The 22,066-nt window shown below is 38.0% G+C and overlaps 1 protein-coding gene across 1 annotated transcript; it reads left to right on the forward strand.

Moving 5' to 3' along the window:
- Window positions 1-6,515: 6,515 nt before the first annotated feature.
- On the forward strand, window positions 6,516-17,580 carry LOC100928389 (keratin-associated protein 4-3-like). Its single transcript, XM_031968661.1, is given in 4 exon segments — window positions 6,516-6,609; window positions 6,612-6,804; window positions 6,837-7,012; window positions 17,402-17,580. Coding segments are annotated over 4 exon segments (642 nt in total).
- The last annotated feature ends 4,486 nt before the right edge of the window (window positions 17,581-22,066 follow it).

The raw sequence follows: 22,066 nt of genomic DNA on the forward strand, positions 1-22,066 counted from the left end.
TCAAATTGGCTAATTTCTTTAATGATGGGAAAAATTATTTCCTCTAACCTGTTAGGATTCATCCACTTTTCTCTATATCAGTTTAAATCCATACCACTGGGTCACACAGAATATTAGAATTGGAAGTGACCTCACAGGCCATTCTCCCCATCTATGTCTGAACATGTGATGTGAGCTCTTCTTTTGAATCAAGTTAAGGCTATCCCCTCTGTTTATTTTTTCCTGCCTCCAACTTCTAGTGCTCATGTGACAGACAGCCATAGGCCAGCCTTTGATGTCACTCTCTCCTGTCTATGTATCATCCTGTGACTCACAGAGAGATATAGTTCATATTTGGTGAAGATACTTTTAGGAGGTGTTCCTGAAAACATGAAAATGTTCCTAGTAAGTTGTTCCTTGTTTCTAGAGCTAAATGGATTTGAGAAAAGTCTGGATCCCCCTAAATTCTAGTGTCTAGCCCTCTTGTCCCTTAATTCCAATTTATTCTACATATAGCTTGTTTTTGTATAATTGTTTTATGTGGTGTCTCCATTATGTGTATCCCCAGGGCATAATATTGTACCTGGAACATTATAATCACTTCATATATATATATATATATATATATATATATATATATATTGAGTAATTCATTGACATTTCATGTACAATTAAAGCGATGAATAGATATGGGGACAGTGGGCTTCCTGGCAGTCCTTTCTGAATCACTGATGATCATTGATAGACGATGGGGTTCAGCTTGATTGAGATTTCTATTGGTCAGAAACAACTGAATGTGTGATCTCCTTTCTGCTTTTCATGTTAAAAATAAACATTAGGGGGTGGCAGCAGTAGCAATGAAGGAAGCAGTTCCTCCAAGTCCCTTGCATGCCACAGAGTAAGCAGTGATGATGACTCCCTAGAGCCTTCAGGGATCAGCAAAGTGGGAGTGGAAAAAGACTGAATCAGCCATGTCAGAGATGGTCTAAAACCTTTTCAGCACTGAACCCCGGCTCCAGAAGCAGTGCTGACATTGATTCCTGGAGATTGCTGATGGAAGTGATAGAATAGTAGCAGACATTGGCAAGACATCTTCAGAAAAATTCTCGGGCTGGACACAGTAAATGGGAATTCACAGAAGAGCAAAAGGAGATCACTGATAAAGTTTCAACATGCTCAGATGAATTTAAACAGGAGGACCTAAAAAGGCTGAAACTAATTCTAGAGAATATTTTCTTACTTTTAACTTTTAAAAAATGTCCTTTGGTTGTTGGAATCTTTACAAAGTGTTAAGCCATTAGAGTTGATAGAAACAATTATCTAATTTAGCATGGTTTAATATGATTGATTTGATCTTAGAAGAAGATATTTTGGGCCAGAACTTGAAACTAGGTACTAAGTACAACTGATGGAAACAATGCTTGTGTTCACACCTTTAGAGAGCTCATAAGTATCTAAGTACTCAATGGAGTTCACATGTTTGGGAGATTTCAGAGAGCATGCTGGGAGATATCCCACAATCCCACTCTCAGAGAAGTAGCATAAATACAGTTCCAGTGAGCCACTCAAGAGAGTTTTCTGGGGAACATCGACTGGGGTCGGAGACAGAGCACTCTGGGAGATACAGAAGCCTACTCGCCTCAGTTGGAGATTGAGAAACCATGAGTCAGAATTGAGCTGGAGGTGATAAAGGACAAAGCTGCAAGATCTCTTGGAACCAAGCAGAGAGTTAGGCCTCAACTAACCGGGCTATTTTGGAAGGAGAAATAAACGTTTGCATTTTTACCAGCCAGCTGCATTTTGGAATAATTATTGATTGTAACTGAAACTAAGGCTGCCTCCAGAAAACCTTCACATTTGGTGGTCAGCATGTCCCATTCAGAATAATTTTAGTGCCTGCTGAAGAAGAGAATGTGAAATTTAAGGATGCTCATGAAGAGCATGGTGCTAGAACAGTCACCAGACTCCTTCTCTGCTAAAGTTCCAATAGGAAGGGCACAGATTTAACCCTTTTTCAAGATACTCTTGTGGCTTTAAGGTGGGAGGATCCATCTATCCATCCATGCATCCATCCATCTATTCAGCTACCCTCCCTACCTCCAGCCAGCCAGCCAACTATTCATCCATCTATCTATCATCTATCTATCTATCTATCTATCTATCTATCTATCTATCTATCTTTCAAACTACCTACCTAGCTAACTAGCTAACTATTCATCTATCTATTTACCTGTCTACCTGCCTACCTATTTCTATAGGAGAGATACAGATTTACTTAACGTGAACTTTGAACCTTCAGAAAAAACAGCACATTTGAAATATAATCAAAGGTGTCATTATTTTCTTTGAATTCAAGCAGTCTAAGAAAAGTTTTCATGGTACCAAGTATTTTTCTTTTATGGAAATGGATAAAATTAAACCTGGGCTAAGTATAACAGTGTCATACTAGGAATTCAGTGACTTCAAAAGAAAGAGATTGTAGTTGCTGACCAAGAAACCACTTAGTTGTTCCCTCCATTAATTTTTGCACAAGGAATGACTATAGCATGTACATCCTGGAACTTTTGTGAACTGAACAAGTCACTACAATTCAAGTTATGGTAGCTCTGTGTTGCACATTCATCCTTGAATATGCAGGATAACAGGCCTACTCATGCCAATAAATAAAAAGTGAGATCATTCCACAACTAGTGCACAGAAATGTGCAGGGTCCAACACAGTCATTCCTCCTTTTGAACACAGCTTGTTCCAGAGAGTTTTTGAAGTCTTTTACTTGTGAATGAATTGTATCCATGGTAGAGTTGGAGGTCTGAATTTACTTATTATCATAAATCACACTGGAATAGCTAGCAAGTACTCCTCTTTCAACTGGAAGCAGCAATAAGAATTCATACTAAGATTTACTGACCTTATTCATTTCTGATTCCCTTCGATCCTTTGCGTATGAGTGCTTTTATTTCCGGGTACATCATGTCTAAAAGATTTGGCAAACTTGTACAATGTTTATCAGAGTTGAGCTCACCAAAGGCAAGTTAAAAAGGCTTTCCAGGGATTCCTGAATCTTGGCAGAGAACTCCATGCATGGAAATGTCCATTTCATTTCATTACTTTTAAACTTCTTTTATTCATGATTTTGAGGTGATCCAGAATATATAAAGATTATGCTAGTAGAGTTTCAAGCTTAGTAAGATCTATCACTATGGTTGGGCCTTGTCGACCTTACCTGGACTTATTCTTTTTCCCACTGGCCAAAGTACCCAGGGAAGGAATAAGGAGTATACCACCTTGCCTCAAGTACTGAAGCAAATTCTTCTGCTTGTTCAACTTTCAGGCAATCTGGTCACATCCTGTGCTCAACAGTAGAGTCCTTATACATCCCTGTTTCCTGTACATCATTCTGCAATCCATGAAATTCACTTATTCACAATACTTAAGGATTCTTTTAGAGCTGGAGTGGGAAATTCTAACCTGAGAGATATGCAGTACCCATAGAATAAGTGCCTAGATCCCAGGATGTTATCCCAAAAAGGAGAACAAAGCACAATGACTGTCTTCTATGAATCAGGACACAGTCTGCTTTCTTCCCAGAGCTGTTAGCTAGGAAAGAACAAAATGCCTCCTGAGGCTTAACAGTGCTGATCTACTCCATCTTCCTCCCAGGTGGAAAATACTACCCGAGGCAACAGAAAGTGTCTCCAGGGATTCCAGAATCCTCATCAAGAAGTCTCTGGGTTAATTTGCTCTTGTTCCTATGCTTGAATCCCATATTTCTTGATGACTAATGGCAGGAACTTCAACCAAGGATGACTTGTTTATGTTTGCTTTCCGAAAAGATTTGTATGAATGGATCTTTCCACTGACCCATCAGTCAACCTATCAATTTTGAAAACTTACTCATTTTTTTGAGGAAGGAATCTATGAAAATTATACTCCTGGAATTCCTTTGTTCTCATGTCATTGGGGAGAGTGTGAACTCTCCCCAGATTTCCTCACTATATTATTTCCCAGGCAGAATCTCTACTAGTTGGACCCTCAGCCATACTATATGGTTGAATAGCACCTGAAAGAGTTTGGAAATTAGTGTGCAGGGCCAATTATTTCCCCAAATCAGAAGAAGACACTCAGAACTCAATGCATGTCTCTTAGGAAAAGTGAAACTTTTTTTTAAATTAACAATCACATAAGCTAGAGTACCCTAACAAAGTGATGATTTGGAGAAATGTAGAATGATTACTTTCTCTTTCATAGATTGTCTTGGTTTGTTGTGAAATGCTGGGAGGAAGGTTTCTTATTCTGAGCTTCTCCATTGCTACTTCACTCTAGCTTTGGAATGCTAGTCAGAGGTCACAGATATCTGCAAGTGGGCTCCAGGAGGAGGAGAAAGAGGTGCATTCAATCTTTGGAGCGCTTCCATGGCCTAAGACCAGTGGAAAACTTTTCCACAGAGACTTTGAATGTTGCCGTTTTGATTTGGTTGTCTTCTCCTGAGTTTGGATCTTACCTGTTACCCTAGTAACTTTCTAGTTAAACTCCTATTCTGTGTTTGCTCATTTCTCCATCCTATTCCTCAGCTTTTAACTCTAGGCTAATGTGGGACTCTGCCAGCAGAGTGGAGAAGGCAACCTTCTCATTTTCAGGATTTGTGGGTGACATTTTTCTGAGCCACTTATTGGCTCAGTTTGAGTGTTTGGTTCTTCCAAAATGGTATGATTTCTGTGCTCTGGACTGTGAGTTGCCGCAAACACCGTCACATACCCTACACCTAACTATGTGCAGACTCCCACCTCCCCTGAAGGCACACATAATACTACACCAATGCTCCGCATTGTCCTGAGCCTGAGGTCCAAGAGTGAGACCCAGATCCAAGTACTGACGCTAGTCCTGCACTAGGAGTCAGCAAATGGTCCCCTGTCATCTCCTTCTACCCATTTGTCTGGATCCTCTTCCATCTTTGCCTTAGAAGTCCAGAAACCATCACTTCTACCACAGATTCAGTTGCTCCCAAGGACAACTGCAAGCTTTCTAGGACATAGCCAGTCCTGAATTGTAGTTCTCTTTTATTTAAGTAAATTCGACTTTTCTTGTCAACCTGCAAAATTGTCTTGGGTGGGAAATTGTGTTTTTTCCCTTCTTTTGGTAGGTTCTGCCATTTTTCAGTTTGTGTAGCAACATTACTGGGAAACTGATTGAAATGCAGTAGGGCAGAGTTCAGGGTGCACCCTGCATTGTCTCTAGAAACATGCCAGAACTTAAAAGTTTACAAATTTAACTTGATATCTCTTGGATCAACATCACTCATAAAAGGACTTCCCTCTGTCTGTATATAATTGGAAATCTCAAAGAATAAAAATCAAGAGAAAAAAGGCAGTGGTCATCAAAATTAGGAAACCATACATCAGTTTCATACCCATTTTCTACCATATCTGCCACGAGGAGAGGGAGGTGGATTTTTGTCTTCCCTTTGCTATCCTTTTCTAACCTTTATCGCCCTTCCCTCTACTCCCCTCACCTATTCCAACTTCTTATTTATTCCCTCACAATCCTTCCCCTTCCCAGCAAATCCTCTCCCTTCCATTTCCTAATCTTTTGACTCCTTTCTTTTCAGTTGTGTCAGCTCCCTTTCTCACATTTCCTGCTTTTCTGTTGTCTTCCTTGAACTACCCATGTCCTCTCCTATGCTCCGCTCTTCTGTACTTTTGTCTGCTCTTTTCTTCTTTGCTCTCATATAGCTCCCTCTATTTTGGCACATCTTAAGACCACAATCAGACGTTGGACAGTCATCTCAGTCACTTCCTCCAAAGCAAGTTCCAGATCAATTATGTTCATCTCAATTTATAACCAAGGAACCACTACTTATTCCTTCCGAGTCTATTCAGGTCCATTTCCTTGGTTGGAGCACAAAATCTCTCTGTCATCAACCACTTGTGCCCTTAGTAGGAAGTTTTCCTGTACTTTACCCAATGAGAAAAATCTTCCTCAATTGGTCAGCCTTTTTGTAGGTATCAACCCAAAAACAAAAGAAGGAGAGAAATGTTTTCATCAAAGTCTTTACCAAGATAAGGCACTGATGGTCCCTGAGAAATCTTTAGGATGCTTAAGCCAACTGCCATGCTGAGGCCGGGAAGTAGGTTTGTTTTCCCTGGCCCCAGAGGACAAAACCAGGAGATGAATATGAATAAAAGCATCTTTAGGTTTCAGAGAAGGAAAAAGCTTCCACCTGAGAGCTGTGCAAATAAGGATCAAATGCTTTAAGGCAAACATCACAGAAGAGGGGTGATACAGCAATAAATCATACATTGGAAAATCCTAGCAGGAAAAGTCATTACAACAAAAACATTTCAAGTAAAAACTTGCACTGACTAATTTGGTCATCATGTTTTCCTTGAGAAAAAAATTAAGGAAATAAACACAAGACCTGGCACCAGCAACTGTTGAAGAGGTGGGTATAAAGAGGTCTCTGAGAACCTGGAGGAGACATCCAAATCAAGAACCTCCCTCACCTGCAAACCAACCCAGAACCTCAATCCACCAACATCATGGTCAGCTCCTGTTGTGGCTCCACCCGAGTGAGCCAAGGCTGTGGCTCTGGCTGTTGCGGCTCCAGCTGCTGCTGCCAGCCTTGCTGCCGCCCAGCTGCTGTACTTCTAGCTGCTGCCAGCCTTGCTGCCGCCCCAGCTGCTGTACCTCTAGCTGCTGCCAGCCTTGCTGCCGCCCCAGCTGCTGTACTTCTAGCTGCTGCCAGCCTTGCTGCCGCCCCAGCTGCTGTACTTCTAGCTGCTGCCAGCCTTGCTGCCGCCCCAGCTGCTGTACTTCTAGCTGCTGCCAGTCATGCTGCCGCCCAGCTGCTGTACTTCTAGCTGCTGCCAGTCATGCTGCCGTCCCTGCTGCTGCCACCCAGCTGCTGCACTTCTAGCTGCTGCCAGCCCTGCTGCGCCCTGCTGCTGCCGCCCTGCTGCTGCCAGCCCTGCTGCTGCCCCCATCTGCTGCCAGACCACTTGCTGCAGAACTACCTGCTGCCGCCCAACCTGCTGTGCTCTTGCTGCTGAGCTCTGCTGACCTCTCACATGTGTCTGCATATGCCCACCTTCCCCATGTTCTCTCAGACTGGCAGCACATCATTTCTTCCACTGATTTAATTCAAAAACACCTTCTTCAGGGCTAACAGTATCTCACATTTATCCACGTGAGACCATTTCCAATGAACACTACCTACTCAACATCCCAATGCCATCAATCTCTTGCCTTCATCCTCTTACTAGGACACCAAATTCTTATTTAATATATATCCACGCAATGCAATTCTTCATAATTCCCCACACCCTCACTGTCACTGAGCAAGACAATATCGACCATATGTTTAGCTTATAATCACCTTTTATTACTCAGCTTGCAATGAGGTCTCTTTCTCAATTTACCCATCATATGGATTTGCCTTTGTCTTAGTTTTTATCCAATTCCAAATAAAACTTCCTGGAAATCAATGGAATCCAATGCTTTGGTGAATTCTCTCTTTTGTCTTCTTTGACTATGTTAGAGCACCTCTCACAATCACAGAATTGCCCATTTCAAAGGGTCTCCAATGGCCTATCAGTTTAACCAAGATCCCAACAGAATATTCACTATCATAGATTTCATAAATGCTCATCCTGTCTTTGCATCCTATCATGTGTTTTGTATAAAGGAAACCAAAATGCAAAAATAAAATTTCTGTTCTTCCCTACTCATTACAAAACAAAGAAATCTTATTCAGATACCTATTATGATTCTTCTCAGGCAAAGAGCTAGCCAAGTGATTGAGTGACTTATGGTCTTGCATGGATCATTTTCTCATGTCTTTGTGTCAGTCAGTCAGGGATAGATTTAGTGAATGTTCGTTGGGATTGGAGAACCTTTTATGATCAAAGAGGTAAGAGGATCATTTCAGAATGACAAAATTCTGATATGGGTAGGACAGAAAAGAATAAGTTATTCTGCTTCACTTAAGATCACTGGATGAGAGTCTGGCTCAAACAGAGTATGGAAAATTAGGGAATCAGAATTCACAGGATATTCCAAGTTGGCTTGATGGATATTTCCCTGTAATGCTTGCCTTGAAAATGTTGTCATGAAATCACTATAGCTTCAGAATAAGGTTTAGACCCTGTGTTGAGACCACAAATGAGCTCCTAAAATACATCATTTAGGTTGGATGTGAGAATATCAATTCACATAATTTTAAGAGTAGAACAAGTTCACCCTTCCTGCCATGCAGATATTTCTTGGTGACAATCACTTTCCTATTTTTCTTTTTTTTTTTTTTTATTCAAAGCTTTTTTATTTAAAAATATATATGCATGGGTAATTTTTTAACAGTGACTCCTGCAAAGCTTTCGGTTTCAAATTATCCCCTCCTTCTCTCTCGCCCTCCTCAGGTGTCAGGAAGTCAATATGTGTAAAGTATGTTAAAATATATTTATATCCTATATACATATACATATTAATACAGTTATCTTGTTGCAAAAGAAAATTCAGATCAAGCATGAAAAATGGGAAAGAAAACAAATTGAAGGAAACAACAACAGAAAGAGTAGAGAATGCTATGTTATGATCCACACACAATTCCACCGTCCTCTTTCTGTGTGTAGATGGCTCTCTTCATCACTGAACAATTGGAACTGGTTTGAATCATCTCATTGTTGAGGAGAGCCATGTCCATCAGAATTGATCATCATAGACTTGTTGTTACTGTGTATAATGATCTCCTGGTTCTGCTTATTTCAATTAACATAAGTTCACTTATGTCTCCATGAACCTCTCTGAAATCATCCTGCTGATTGTTTCTTATAGAACAATAATATTCCATAACCTTCATTTTATCATAATTTATTCAGCCATTCTCCTATTTTTTTTATTAAAAGACTTTTATTTACAAAGCATATGCATGGGTAATTTTACAACATTAACCCTTGCATAACCTTTGTTCAAAATTTTACCTACTTTCCCATCCCATCCCTAGCTGGCAGGTAGTCCATTACATGTTAAATATTTGGAAATACATGGTATATCAATATATGTACACACATTTGTACAGTTATCTTGTTGCACAAGAAAAATCAGATCAAGAAAGAAGAAAAAGAAAAACTGAGAAAGAAAAGAAAACACAAGCAAATAACAACAGAGAAAGTGAGAATGCTATGTTGTGTTTCCACACTCTTCATCACTGAACAAGTGGAACTGGTTTGAATCATCTCAATGTTGAAGAGAGCCACGTCCCTCAAATTGATGGTCGTATGGTCTTCTTGTGGCCGTGTATAATGATCTCCTGGTTCTGCTCATTTCACTTAGCATCAGTTCATGTAGGTGTCTCCAAGCCTCTCTGAAATCATCCTGCAAGTCGTTGCTTACAGAACAATAGTATTGTACATATACCATATATTTATTCAGCCATTCTCCAGTTGATGGGATCCACTGAGTTTCCAGTTTCCTGCCACTACAAAGAGGCTGACACAAACATTTTTGCACATGTGGGTCCCTTTCCCTCTTTTAAGATCTCTTTGCAATATGATTCCAGTAGAAACGCTGCTGGATCAAATGGTATCACAGTTTGATAACTTTTTGAGTATAGTTTCAAACTGCTCTCCAGAATGGTTGGATCCATTCACAGTTCCACCAACAATGTATCAGTATCCCAGTTTTTCCACATCTCCTCCAACATTTGTCAATATCTTTTCCTGTCCTCTTAGTCAATCTGACAGGTGTAGTTGTAGAGGGCAGAAACTCTGAAAAAGTGTACTTGAATCTGAGACAGCAGAACACTTGAGGCTAATTACCTATTCGATGTGAGATAATGGTTCATAATATATATATATATATATATATATATATATATATATATATATATATATATTTAGATGAGATGGTGATGTGATGGCTCTCCTCACCATTGGTGATTGCTGAATGTGTGGTAGGGAGGTAATCGTAGGCAAGGATTGGAGGCTGAGGGACAGAGGTCAGAGTTGCTCTGCTGCAAGATGAGGAGGAGAGAGACTTCAGGCTCAGGACTCCAGAGTCCAGGATTCATCTTTGGCGAGCCACATGACAGCTTGCCTGCCTCCTTCACTTCTCCCCTAACACCAAGGACTTTGATTGATCCTGACTCCGACTGATCCTGAGGGCCCTCAGAGAGCTAGCCTAGACATTATATGTAGTGATATGTCAGAGTTGTCTTCATTTGCATTTCTCTGATCAATAGTGATTTGGAGCACCTTTTCATGTGGCTACAAATAGTTTCAATTTCTTCATCTGAAAATTGTCTGTTCATATCCTTTGACCATTTATCAATTGGAGAATAGCTTGAATTATTATAAATCTGAGTCCATTCTCTATTTATTTTAGAAATGAGGCCTTTATCAGATCCTTTGGCTATAAAAATGTTTTCAGTTTATTGCTTCCCTTCTAATCTTGTCTGCATTAGTTTTGTTTGAATAAAAACTTTTTAACTTAATATAATCAAAATTATCTATTTTATATATCAATAATGATCTCTAGTTCTTCTTTGGTCACAAATTCCTTCCTTCTCCACAAATCTGAGAGGTAAACTATCCTATGTTCTATCTAATATCATTTTTATGTCTAGATAATGAACCCATTTTATCTTTGCTTGGTGTACAGTGTTAGGTGTGGATCTATCCCTACTTTCTGCCATACTACTTTCTAATTTTCCCAGCAGTTTTTGTCAAATAGTGAATTCTTATCCCCAAAGGTGGGGCCATTGGATTTGTCAAATACTAGATTGCTATAGTCATCAACTATTTTATTCTGTGAACCTAAGTTATTCCACTGATCAACTTTTCTTTTTCTTAGCCAGGACCAAATAGTTTTGATGACCGTTGCTTCATAATCTAGTTTTAGATCTGGTATAACTAGGCCGCCTTCATTTGCTTTTCTCTTCATTAATTCTTTTGAAATTCTTGACATTTTTTCTTCAGATGAATTTTGTTGATATTTTTTCTAGGTCAGTAAAAAAATTTCTTGGGAGTTTGATTGGTATAACACTAAATAAATAGATTAGTTTACAGAGTATTGTCATTGTTATCATAGTTGCTCAACCTATCCATGAGCACTTGCTATTATTCAATTGCTTAGATCTGACTTTATTTGTGTGGAAAGCGTTTTATAGTTTTGCTTATATAGATCCTAACTTTCCCTTGGCAGATAAATTCCCAAATATTTTATATTATCAACAGTTATTTTAAAGGGAATTTCTCTTTGTATCTCTTGCTTGTTTGCTTGTTAATAATGTATAAGAATGCTCAGGATTTATGTGGATTTATTTTGTATCCTACTTTCCTAAAGTTATGGATTATTTTAATAGCTTTTTAATTGAGTCTCTGGGGTTCTCTAAGTATACCACCATATCATCTTCAATGAGAGATATTTTGGTTTCCTCATTACTTACTCTAATTCCTTTAATCTCTTTTCTTCTCTTATTGCCAAGGCTTGCATTTCTAATACAATATTAAATAGCAATGGTGATAGTGGGCAACCTTTTTCATCCCTCTTCTTATTGGGAATAGTTCTAGTTTGTCACCATTACATATGATGCTTGCTGATGCTTTTAAATAGATGGTACTGAAAATTTTAAGGAAAAGTTCATTTATTCCTATACTCTCTAATGTTTTGTTTTTTAAACAGGAATGGATTGGGGATTTTATCAAATGCTTTTTCTGCATCTGTTGAGATAATCATATGGCTTTTGTTAATTTGGTTATTGATATAGTCAATTATGCTAATATTTTTCCTAATATTGAACCCACCCTGCATTCCTGGCCTAAATCCTTTTTTTATTTAATAGCCTTTTATTTACAAGTTATATGCATGGATAACTTAACAGCATTAACAATTGCCAAACCTCTTGTTCCAATTTTTCACCTCTTACCCCCACCCCTCTCCCAGATGACAGGATGACCAGTAGATGTTAAATATATTAAAATATAAATTAGATACACAATAAGTATACATGACCAAACCGTTATTTGCTGTACAAAAGAATCAGACTCTGAAATATTGTACAATTAGCTTGTGAAGGAAATCAAAAATGCAGGTGGGCATAAATATAGGGATTGGGAGTTCAATGTAATGGTTTTAGTCATCACCCAGAGTTCTTTCTCTGGGTGTAGCTGGTTCAGTTCATTACTGCTCCATTGGAAATGATTTGGTTGATCTCGTTGCTGAGGATGGCCAGGTCCATCAGAACTGCTCATCATATAGTATTGTTGTTGAAGTATATAATGATCTCCTGGTCCTGCTCATTTCACTCAGCAGCAGTTCATGTAAGTCTCTCAGGCCTTTCTGAAATCATCCTGTTGGTCATTTCTTACAGAACAATAATATTCCATAATATTCATGTACCACAGTTTATTCAGCCATTCTCAACGGATGGGCATCCATTCAGTTTCCAGTTTCTAGCCACTACAAAAGGGCTGCCACAAACATTCGTGTACATACAGGTCCCTTTCCCTTCTTTATAATCTCTTTGGGATATAAGCCCAGTAGTAACACTGCTGGATCAAAGGGTATGCACAATTTGATAACTTTTTGAGCATCGTTCCAAACTACTCTCCAGAATGGTTGGATTCGTTCACAACTTCACCAACAATCCTGGCATAAATCCTACTTGGTCATGGTGTATTATCCTGGGGTGATTATCTGCAATCTCTTTGCTAATATTTTGTTTAAGATTTTTCCATCAATATTAATTAGGAGATCGGTTTATAATTTTCTTTCTCTGTTTTCATCCTACCTGGTTTAGTTATCAGTACAATGTGTGTGTCATAAAAGAATTTTGTAGGAGTCCTTCATCCCTATTTTTTCAAATAGTTTATATAGTATTGGAGTTAGAATTCACATGTAAATCCATCTGCTTCTGTGGATTTTTTAGGGAGTTAATTAATAGCTTCTTCTATTTCTTTTCCTAAAATGGAACCATTTGAGCAATTTATTTCCTCTTCTCTTAATTTGGGCGATCTATATTTGTATACGTATTCCTCCATTTCACGTAGGATGTCAAATTTATTGGCATAAATTTAAGCAAAGTAACTCTTGATAATTGCTCTAGTTTCCTCTTCATTGGTGGATAGTTCTCCCTTTTCACTTTTGAGAATAACCATTTGATTTTCCTCTTTCCTTTTCTAATCAAATTAACTAAAGATTTAACTATTTTGTTGATTCTTTAATAAAACCAGCTCTTAGTTTTATTTAACAATTCAATATTTTTGCTTTCAATTTTATTTTAAAATTTCAAGTTTGGCATTTCGTTTGGGGTTTTTAATTTGTTCTTTGTCTAGCTTTTTAGGTGTGATCCCAACTTATTTATCTTCTCCCTCTCTATTTTATGCAAGTAAGCATCTAGAGATATAAACTTTCCCATTATTACTGCTTTGGCTGCATCCCACAAATTTTGCTATGTTGTCCCATTATTGTCATTCTCTTGCATGAAATTATTGTTTGTGTCTATGATTTGCTATTTCACCCATTCATTCTTTAGGATGAGATTACTTAGCATCAGTTACTTCTTGGTCTATTTTCCCCTGGCCCTTTATTGAATGTAATCTTTATTGCATCATGATCTGAAAAAAATACCTTTACTATTTCTGCCTTTCTGCATTTGATTTTGAGGGGTTTTTTTATACCCTAACACATGGTCCACTTTTGTATAAGTTCCATGAACTGCTGAGAAAAAAGTAACCTCCTTTCTGTCATCATTTAATTTTCTCCAAATATATAGCATACTTAACTTGTCTAACATTTTGTTTACCTCCTCAACTTCTTTCTTATTTATTTTGTGGTTTGATTTATCTAGTTCTGAGAGAGCAACGTTCAGATCCCCCACTAGTATGATTTTGCTGTTTATTTCTTCTTGCAGCTCTCTTAACTTCTCCTGTAGGAATTTCCATGCTATACCACTTGGTGCATGTATGTTTAGTATTGATATTGCTTCATTTTGTATGATATTCTTTAGTAAGATATAGTTTTCTTCCTTATCTCTTTTAATTTGATCTATCTTTGCTTTTATTTGATCTGAGATCAAGATTGCTACCCTTGCTTTTTTCTTCACCTGAAGAATAATATATTCTACTCAAGCCCCTTATCTTCATGCTGTATATATCACAATACTTGAAATGTGTTTCTTGTAAACAACATACTGTAGGATTTTAGCTTTTAATCCAATCTGTTATCTGCTTCTATTTTATGGGGGAGTTCATCCCATTCCCATTCACAATTAAAATAACTAATTCTGTATTTCCTGCCATCTTATTTACCCTAGTTTAAGCTTTTCTCTTTCCTATCCCTCTTTCTTTCCCCAGTATTTTGTTTTTAATGACCACCTTCCTCAAACAGTCCTCCCCCTTTAGAGTCCCCCTACCTTTTTTACATTTTCCCCCTAATTCTTCTGTTTTTTCCTTCTATTAGTCTTTCCTCTTCTTTGCCTCCTTTCACTCCTACTTCTCTATAAGGTGAGATAATTTTTTTTGTGATACCAAATATGTCTGATATTTTTCTTAGAGCCAAATCTGATGAGAGTAAGATTCAAACAATGTTCATCCTCCTCCCTTCTTCTCAATTACCATAGGTTTTCTTTGCCTCTTTGTGAGGTATAATTTCCCTTATTTTACCTCCCTTTTCCTCTTCTTCCAATACGATCTCCTTTCCACCTCTAGTTTCTTTTTCATATCATCATAATAAAATCAAATTATACCCACATTCTCTAAGTATATCCATAACAGAAATATAGTTCTCAAGAGTTTTTTTTTTCTTTTTACTTTTTTTATGCTTCTCTTGAGTTCTATGTTTGGAGATCTAATTTTTGTTGTTGTTCGGTACTGGTCTTTTCATTAGAAATAGATGAAATTCACCCAGATCATTGAACATTCAACTTTTTCCCTGAAAGATAAGATAGATTATGGATATATAGATAGAAAGATAAGATTAGCTACATAGCTTATTCTTGGCTGTAATCCCAGTTTCTTTGCTTTTCAGAATATCAGATTCCAGGCCCTTTAATCCTTTAAGGTGGAAGCTGCTAGGTCCTGGGTAATTCTTTTTTGTGGTTCCTCAATATTTTAATTGTTTCTTTCTAGCTGCTTGCAATATCTTTTCCTTGGTAAGATAGCTCTGAAATATAGCAATGACATTCCTTGGGGATTTAACTTTGGGGTCTTCTTCAGGAGGTGATTGGTGTATTCTTTTGATTTCTATTTTACCTTCTGATTCTAAAATATCAGGGCATTTAAGAAAATTATTTCCTGTAAGATTATATCTAGGTTCTTTTTTCATTATGGGTTTCAGGAAGCCCAATAATCCTTAGTTGTCTCTCCTCGCTCTATTTTTCCAGGTCAGTTGTTTTCCTAAGAGATATTTCATATTTTTTCTATTTTTTCATTTTTGTTTTGTTTGACTGATTCTTGAAGTCTTATTGAGACCATTCACTTCCATTTATTCAATTCTAATTTTTAGTGAATTATTTTCTTCAGTTTCCTTTTATATCTCCTTTTGCAATTGGCCAATTAAATTTTTTGGTTCATTGCATTCATTTTCCATTTTTCCATTCCTTCTTGAAATGATCTTATTTCATTTCCCCATTTTCTTCAAACTCTCTTTTAAGATCCTTTATGCAATCTTAGAAAGCTATGTGAAATGAGGACTAGGTCATGTCTCTTTTGAGACTTCTTCTGCAGTTGCTTTGTCTTTAGAAACCTCAGAATTTGAGGTCTGTTCTCTCTCTTTCTCTCCAAAAGCTGTCCATGCTAAGATTCTTTTTGTTTTTACTCATTCTTTGAAGGCTCCAACTCTATTTAACGGCAAAGGAGATCTTTAATTTTCCTGGGGCAGTTCTGCTCATTGATTTTAAGTGCTGGGTAATGGCCAGTTAAATCCCTCTGGGGCTCAGTGGTTACAATTTGTCTTTTACAAAAGGCAAACCTGTCAAACTATCTGCTTGCAACTAGGACAGAGTGGCCCAAGAGGCTCATAAAAGTTTTCAGGTGCATGGAGCTACAACACTCTGACTCCCAGCCCCAGCTTCTTGACCCAATGACCCTATGCTGCCAAACCCAGACTGTCCCCCTGCCTGATTGAAACAGACCAGCTCTGAAGTTCTTCCAAGGTATCTTCTTCTAGAAATGTGTTATACTCCAAATATTTGTTGATTCTTTGACTTCAAAACCAGTTTAGAAGCTTAATCTGCTGTCGGTTTGAGAGAAGGTTAGAAGAGGTTACAGAGAGTCTTGTTTGCTCTCCGCCATCTGGGCTTGGCCTCTGGAAGACCCCAACTTCTTATTTCCTCTCTCACATATCTTTCCCTTCCTGTAAATCTTCTCCCTTCCATTACCTAATCTTCTTTTTACTTCTTTCCTTTCAATGCTGTCAGCTCCATTTCCCACATTTCCAGCTGTTCCCCTGTCTTCCTTGACCTCCCTATCTCTCTCCTCTGCTCTGCTTGGCTCTTCTGTTCTTTCATCTGCTCTTCTCTTTTCTTTTCTCTCATACAACTCCCTCTATTTTGGCATATCTTAAGACCACAATCAGTCTTTGGACAATTATCTCTCTCATTTCGCTGATATTGACTACAAAGTAAGTTCCAAACCAATTATGTTCAACTCAATTTGTAACCAGGAACCACTACTCATTCATTCTGGGCCTTTGATCCATTTCCTTGGTTGGAGCACAAAACTTCTCTGTCATCAACCACTTGTGCCCTTACTAGGAAGTTTTCCTGGTCTTCATTCAATGAGAAAAATCTTCCTCAATTGGTCAGCCTTCTTGTGGGCATCAACCAAAAACACAAAAGGAGAGAAATGTTTTCATCAATTTCATTACTCAAGAGAAAGCACTGATGATCTTGAAATCTCTTCGATGCTAAAAGCCAACTGATATGCTGAGGCTGGGAAATAGGTTTGTTCTCACTGACCCAAGAGGACAGAGACAGGGGATGAACTTCAGGAGAAGCATCTTTAGGCTTCAGAGAAGAAAAAAGCTTCCTAAGGAGAGCTGTCCAAATAAGGATGAAATGCTTTAAGGTGAACATCATAGAGGAGGGGTGACTCAGCAATAAAATATACATTGGAAAATCATGTTGGGAAAAGTCATTACAATAAAAACATTTCCAGAAAAAATTGGCACTGACTAATTTGGTCATTACGTTTTCCTCAAGAAAAAAATAAGGAAATAAACAGGATCTGGCACCAGCAACTGCTGAGAAGGTGGGAATAAAGAGGTCCTGAAACCAGGGGACATCCAAACTCAAGAACCTCCCTCACCTGCAAACCAACCTATTACCTCAATCCACCAACATCATGGTCAGCTCCTGTTGTGGCTCCACCTGCGGTGGCCACGGTTGTGCTCTGGCTGTTGTGGCTCCGGCTGCTGCTGCCAGCCTTGCTGCCGCCCTGCTGCTGCATTTCTAGCTGCTGCCAGCCATGCTGCTGCCGCCCCAGCTGTTGTCCTAGCTGCTGCCGCCCTGCTGCTGCCAGTCCTGCTGCCGCCGCCCTGCTGCTGCCGTCCCAGCTGCTGTACTTCGAGCTGCTGCCAACCCTGCTGCCGCCCCAGCTGCTGTACTTCTAGCTGCTGCCAACCCTGCTGCCGCCCAGCTGCTGTACTTCTAGCTGCTGCCAGCCATGCTGCGCCCCATCTGCTGCCAGACCACTTGCTGCAGAACCACCTGCTCCGCCCAACCTGCTGTGGCTCTTGCTGCTGAGCTCTGCTGACCTCTCACACCGTTCTGCAAATGCCCACCCTCCCATGCTCTCTCAGACAGCCAGCACAGCTTTTCTTCCTCTGATTCCCTTCAAAAGACCTTCTTCAGGGCAAACAGAATTACACTTTCAGGTGGGAGTGACCATTTCAGTGATCACTGCCTACTCAACACCCACTGCCATCATTCTCTTGCCTTCATCCTCTCACATGAACACCACATGCTTATTTAACTTATATCCATCCAATATGATTCAGCACAATTTCCCCACATTCTCATTGTCACTGAGAAAGACAATATCAACCATATGTTTAGTTTACAATCAGCTTTTATTACTCAGCTTACAATGAGGTTTCTTTCCCAATTTGCCCATGATTCGGATTTGTCTTTGTCTTAGTGGTTGTTCAATTCCAAATAAAACTTCCTGGAAATTAATGGAATCCAATGCCTTGGTGAATTCTATCTCTTTTTCTCTTCTTTGTCAGTGTCACAACACCTCTCACAAGCACAGAGTTGCCCATTTCAAAGGGTCTCCCATTGTCTTTCAATTTACCACTACCCCTACAGAATATTCTCTTATCCTGGATTTTATAAGTGGTCATACTGCCTTTGCATCCTATTACATGTTTTGTATAAGAACACCAAAATTCAATTTCATTCTATTCTCCCTACTCATTCCAACACCTAGGAATCTTCTTCAGACACCCATTATGATTCTTCTCAGGCACAGAGCTAGCCAGGTGATTGAGTGACTTACAATCTTCCATGGATCATTGGATCCACAGAATCATGGATTCCATTCTCATGTCTTTGTGTCCGTCAGGGATAGACTTAGTGAATGTTCATTGTGGATTGAAGAACCTTGCATTTTTATTCGAGTCACTGCTTGCCTCTTGTCCATTTATTATTTCCACCTTAAAGTATTCCATCATTATATGGACAGCTCAATTGGGAATATTTTCCTTGTCTGAAGCCTAAATCTGCCTCTCTTCAACATCTTTCCAAAGCTTCTCTTTCTGGCCTCTAAGGCCAAGTAGAATCAACCAAGTTCCTGGCTTCAACATGTCAATTTTTTCAGCGTGGAATCCTTTTCTATGGATTCCCCAGTGCTATCCTCTGACAAGGATATACGATGATCAATTCTGATGGATGTGGCTATCTTCAACAATGAGATGATTCAGACCGGTTCCAATGATCTTGTGATGAAGAAAGCTATCCATACAGTGAGAAAGGACTGTCTGAACTCAGTGTAGTTCACAACATAACATTTTCACTCTTTTTGTTGTTGTTTGTTTGCAGTTGATTTTCTTGCTAATTTTTCTGTTTGATTTGATTCTTCTTGTGCAGAAAGATAATTGTATAAATATATATATGTATCTATATATTGTATTTAACATGTATTTCTACCATGTTTAACATGTACTTGCCATCTAGGGAGGAGGTGAAGGAAGGAGGGACATTGAAACACAAAGTTTTGCAAGAGTTAATGTTGAACTTTAGCAAAGTTGCAGCCTGCAAAATAAATTCACAGAAATCATTAGCATTCCTATATTTTACCAACAAAGGCCAGCAGCAAGAGATAGAAAGAGAATTCCATTTAAAATTACTATAGATATTATAAAATATTTGGGAATCTACCTGCTAAGATGAATTTAGGAAATATATGAACATAATTACAAAACACTTTCCACACAAATAAAGTCAGATCTACTGAACTGGAAGCATATCAAGAGTTCATAGGTAGGTCGAGCTAATATGATAAAAGTGACAATTCTACCTAAACTAATCTACTTATTCAGTATCACACCAACCAAACTCCCAAAAATTATTTTACAGAGCTAGAAAAATAATAACAAAATTCATGTGGATGAACAAAAAGTCAAAATTTCAAGGGAATTAAGGTAAAAATGCAAAATTAACTGTATTAAAAGGCAGCGGTCATCAAAAGTATTTGATGCAGGCCAAGAAAAAGAATAGTCAGTCAGTGGAATAGATTAGGTTTGTAAGACATGATAGTCAAGGATCATAGTATTCGAGCATTTGATAACCCCCCCCCCCACACACACACCCCATGCCCTAGGATAAAACCTCACTATTTGTTAAAAATTGCTGGGAAAATTGGAAATTGGTGTGAGAGAAACTAGCCATTGACCATCATCTAACAGCCTATACCAAGACATAGTCAAAATGGTTCATGATTTAGATATAAAAAGTGGTACTATAAACACATTAGAGGGACAAAGGATAGCCTACCTCTCAGGTCTGTGGAGAAGGAAGGAATTTGTGGCCAAAGAAGAGCTAAAGTACATTATGAAAGGCAAAATGGGTAATTTTGATTATATTAACTAAAAAGTTTTTGTACAAACAAAACACATGCAGACAAGATTAGAAGGAAGCTATAAACTAGGAAATAATTTACATCCAAAGGTTCTGATAAAGGCTTAATTTCTCAAACATATAGAGAATTCACTCAAATTTATAAGAATGCAAGCCATTCCACAGTTGATAAATGGTCAAAGGATATGAATGGACAATTTTCAGATGAAGAAATTAAAATCATTTCTATTCAATGAAAAAATGCTCTCAATTACTGTCGATCAGAGAAATACAAATTAAGACAGGTACCACTATACATCTTTCAGATTGACTAAGATGACAGGAAAAGACAATGATGAATGTTGGAGAGGATGTGGGAAAACTGGCTCATGAAGACATTTTTGGTAGAGTTATGAACTGATCCAACCATTCTGGAGAGCAATATGGAACTTTGTCCAAAGGGCTATCAAATTGTGCATAGGCATATCCTTTGATCCTGCAGTGTCTCTACTGGGCCTATATCCCAAAGAAATCATAAAAAGGAAAATGACCAGATGTGTAAAAACGTTTGTAGAAGACCTTTTGTAGTAGCAAGGGACTAGAAACTGAGTGGATGACCATTAGCTGGAAAATCACTGAATATATTATGGTATATGGATGTTATAGAATATTATTGTTCTATAAGAAATGATCTGCAAGATGCTTTCAGAAAGGCCTGGAAAGACTTACATGAACTAATGATAAGGAAGTGAGTAGAACCAAGAAAACATTTTATACAGCAACAGCAAGATTATATAATGATCAGTTCTGATTGATGTGGCTCTTTTCAATAGTGAGGTGATTCAGGTTAGTTCCAATAGTCTAGTGATAGAAGAGCCATCTGCTCCCAGAGACAGAACTGTGGGAATTGAGTGTGGATCACAACATAATATTTTCATTTGTTGTTTGCCTGCATTTTATTTTCTTTCTCATTTTTACCCTTTTGATCTGAGTTTTCTTGTGCAGCATGATAATTTTGAAGATATGTATAGGAGAATTGCACATGTTTAACACAGATTTGATTATTTACCATCAAGGGAAGGGGAAGAGGAAAGGGATGGAGAAAATATTTGGAACACAAGGTGTTGCAAGGATGAATAGGTGAAAATTATCTATGCATATGTTTTGAAAATAAATTTAAACAGTCATCAAAACCATTTGATACTGGCTAAAAATAGAGTAGTCAATCAGTGGAACAGATTAGGATCACGGGCAAAATAGTCAATTATAGCAATCTAGTGTTTGACAAACCCAAAGACCCCAGCTTTTAGGATAAGAACCCACTATTTGACAAAAACTATTGGGAAAATTGGAAACTAGCATGGAAAACAATTAGGACTTGACCCACACCCAACACCACATACCAAGATCAGATCTAAATGGGTTCATGATTTAGACATAAAAGTGATATTATAAGCAATTAAAAGAACATAGAAGATTTGTAGAGAAGGAAGAAATTTGTGTCCAAAGAAGAAGTGGAACTCATAATTGAACACCAGATAGGTAATTTTGATTATATTAAGTTAAAAATGCTTTTATACACACAAAACTAATGCAGACAAAATCATAAGGAAGCAATAAATTGGAAATCATTTTACATTTAATACTTCTGATAAAGGCCTCCTTTCTAAAATATATAAGAAATTGACTCAAATTTATAAGAATTCAAGTTATTCTCAATTGATAAATGGTCAAAGGATATGAACAGACAATTTTCAGATGAAAAAATTAACACCATTTCTAATCATATGAGAAAGTTCTCTAAATCACTATTGATCAGAGAAATGCAAATTAAGACATCTCTGAGATACCACTACATACCTCTCAGATTGGCTAAAATGACAGGAAAAGATAATGACAAATGTTGGAGAGGATATGAGAAAACTGAGACTCCAATACATTGTTGGTGGAATTGTGAATGGATTCAACCATTCTGGAGAGAAATTTGGAACTATGTTCAAAAAGTTATCAAACTGTGTATACTCTTTGATTTAATGGTGT

This window comes from Sarcophilus harrisii, chromosome 4, assembly GCF_902635505.1.
Source record: "Sarcophilus harrisii chromosome 4, mSarHar1.11, whole genome shotgun sequence".
NCBI lineage: Eukaryota > Metazoa > Chordata > Mammalia > Dasyuromorphia > Dasyuridae > Sarcophilus > Sarcophilus harrisii.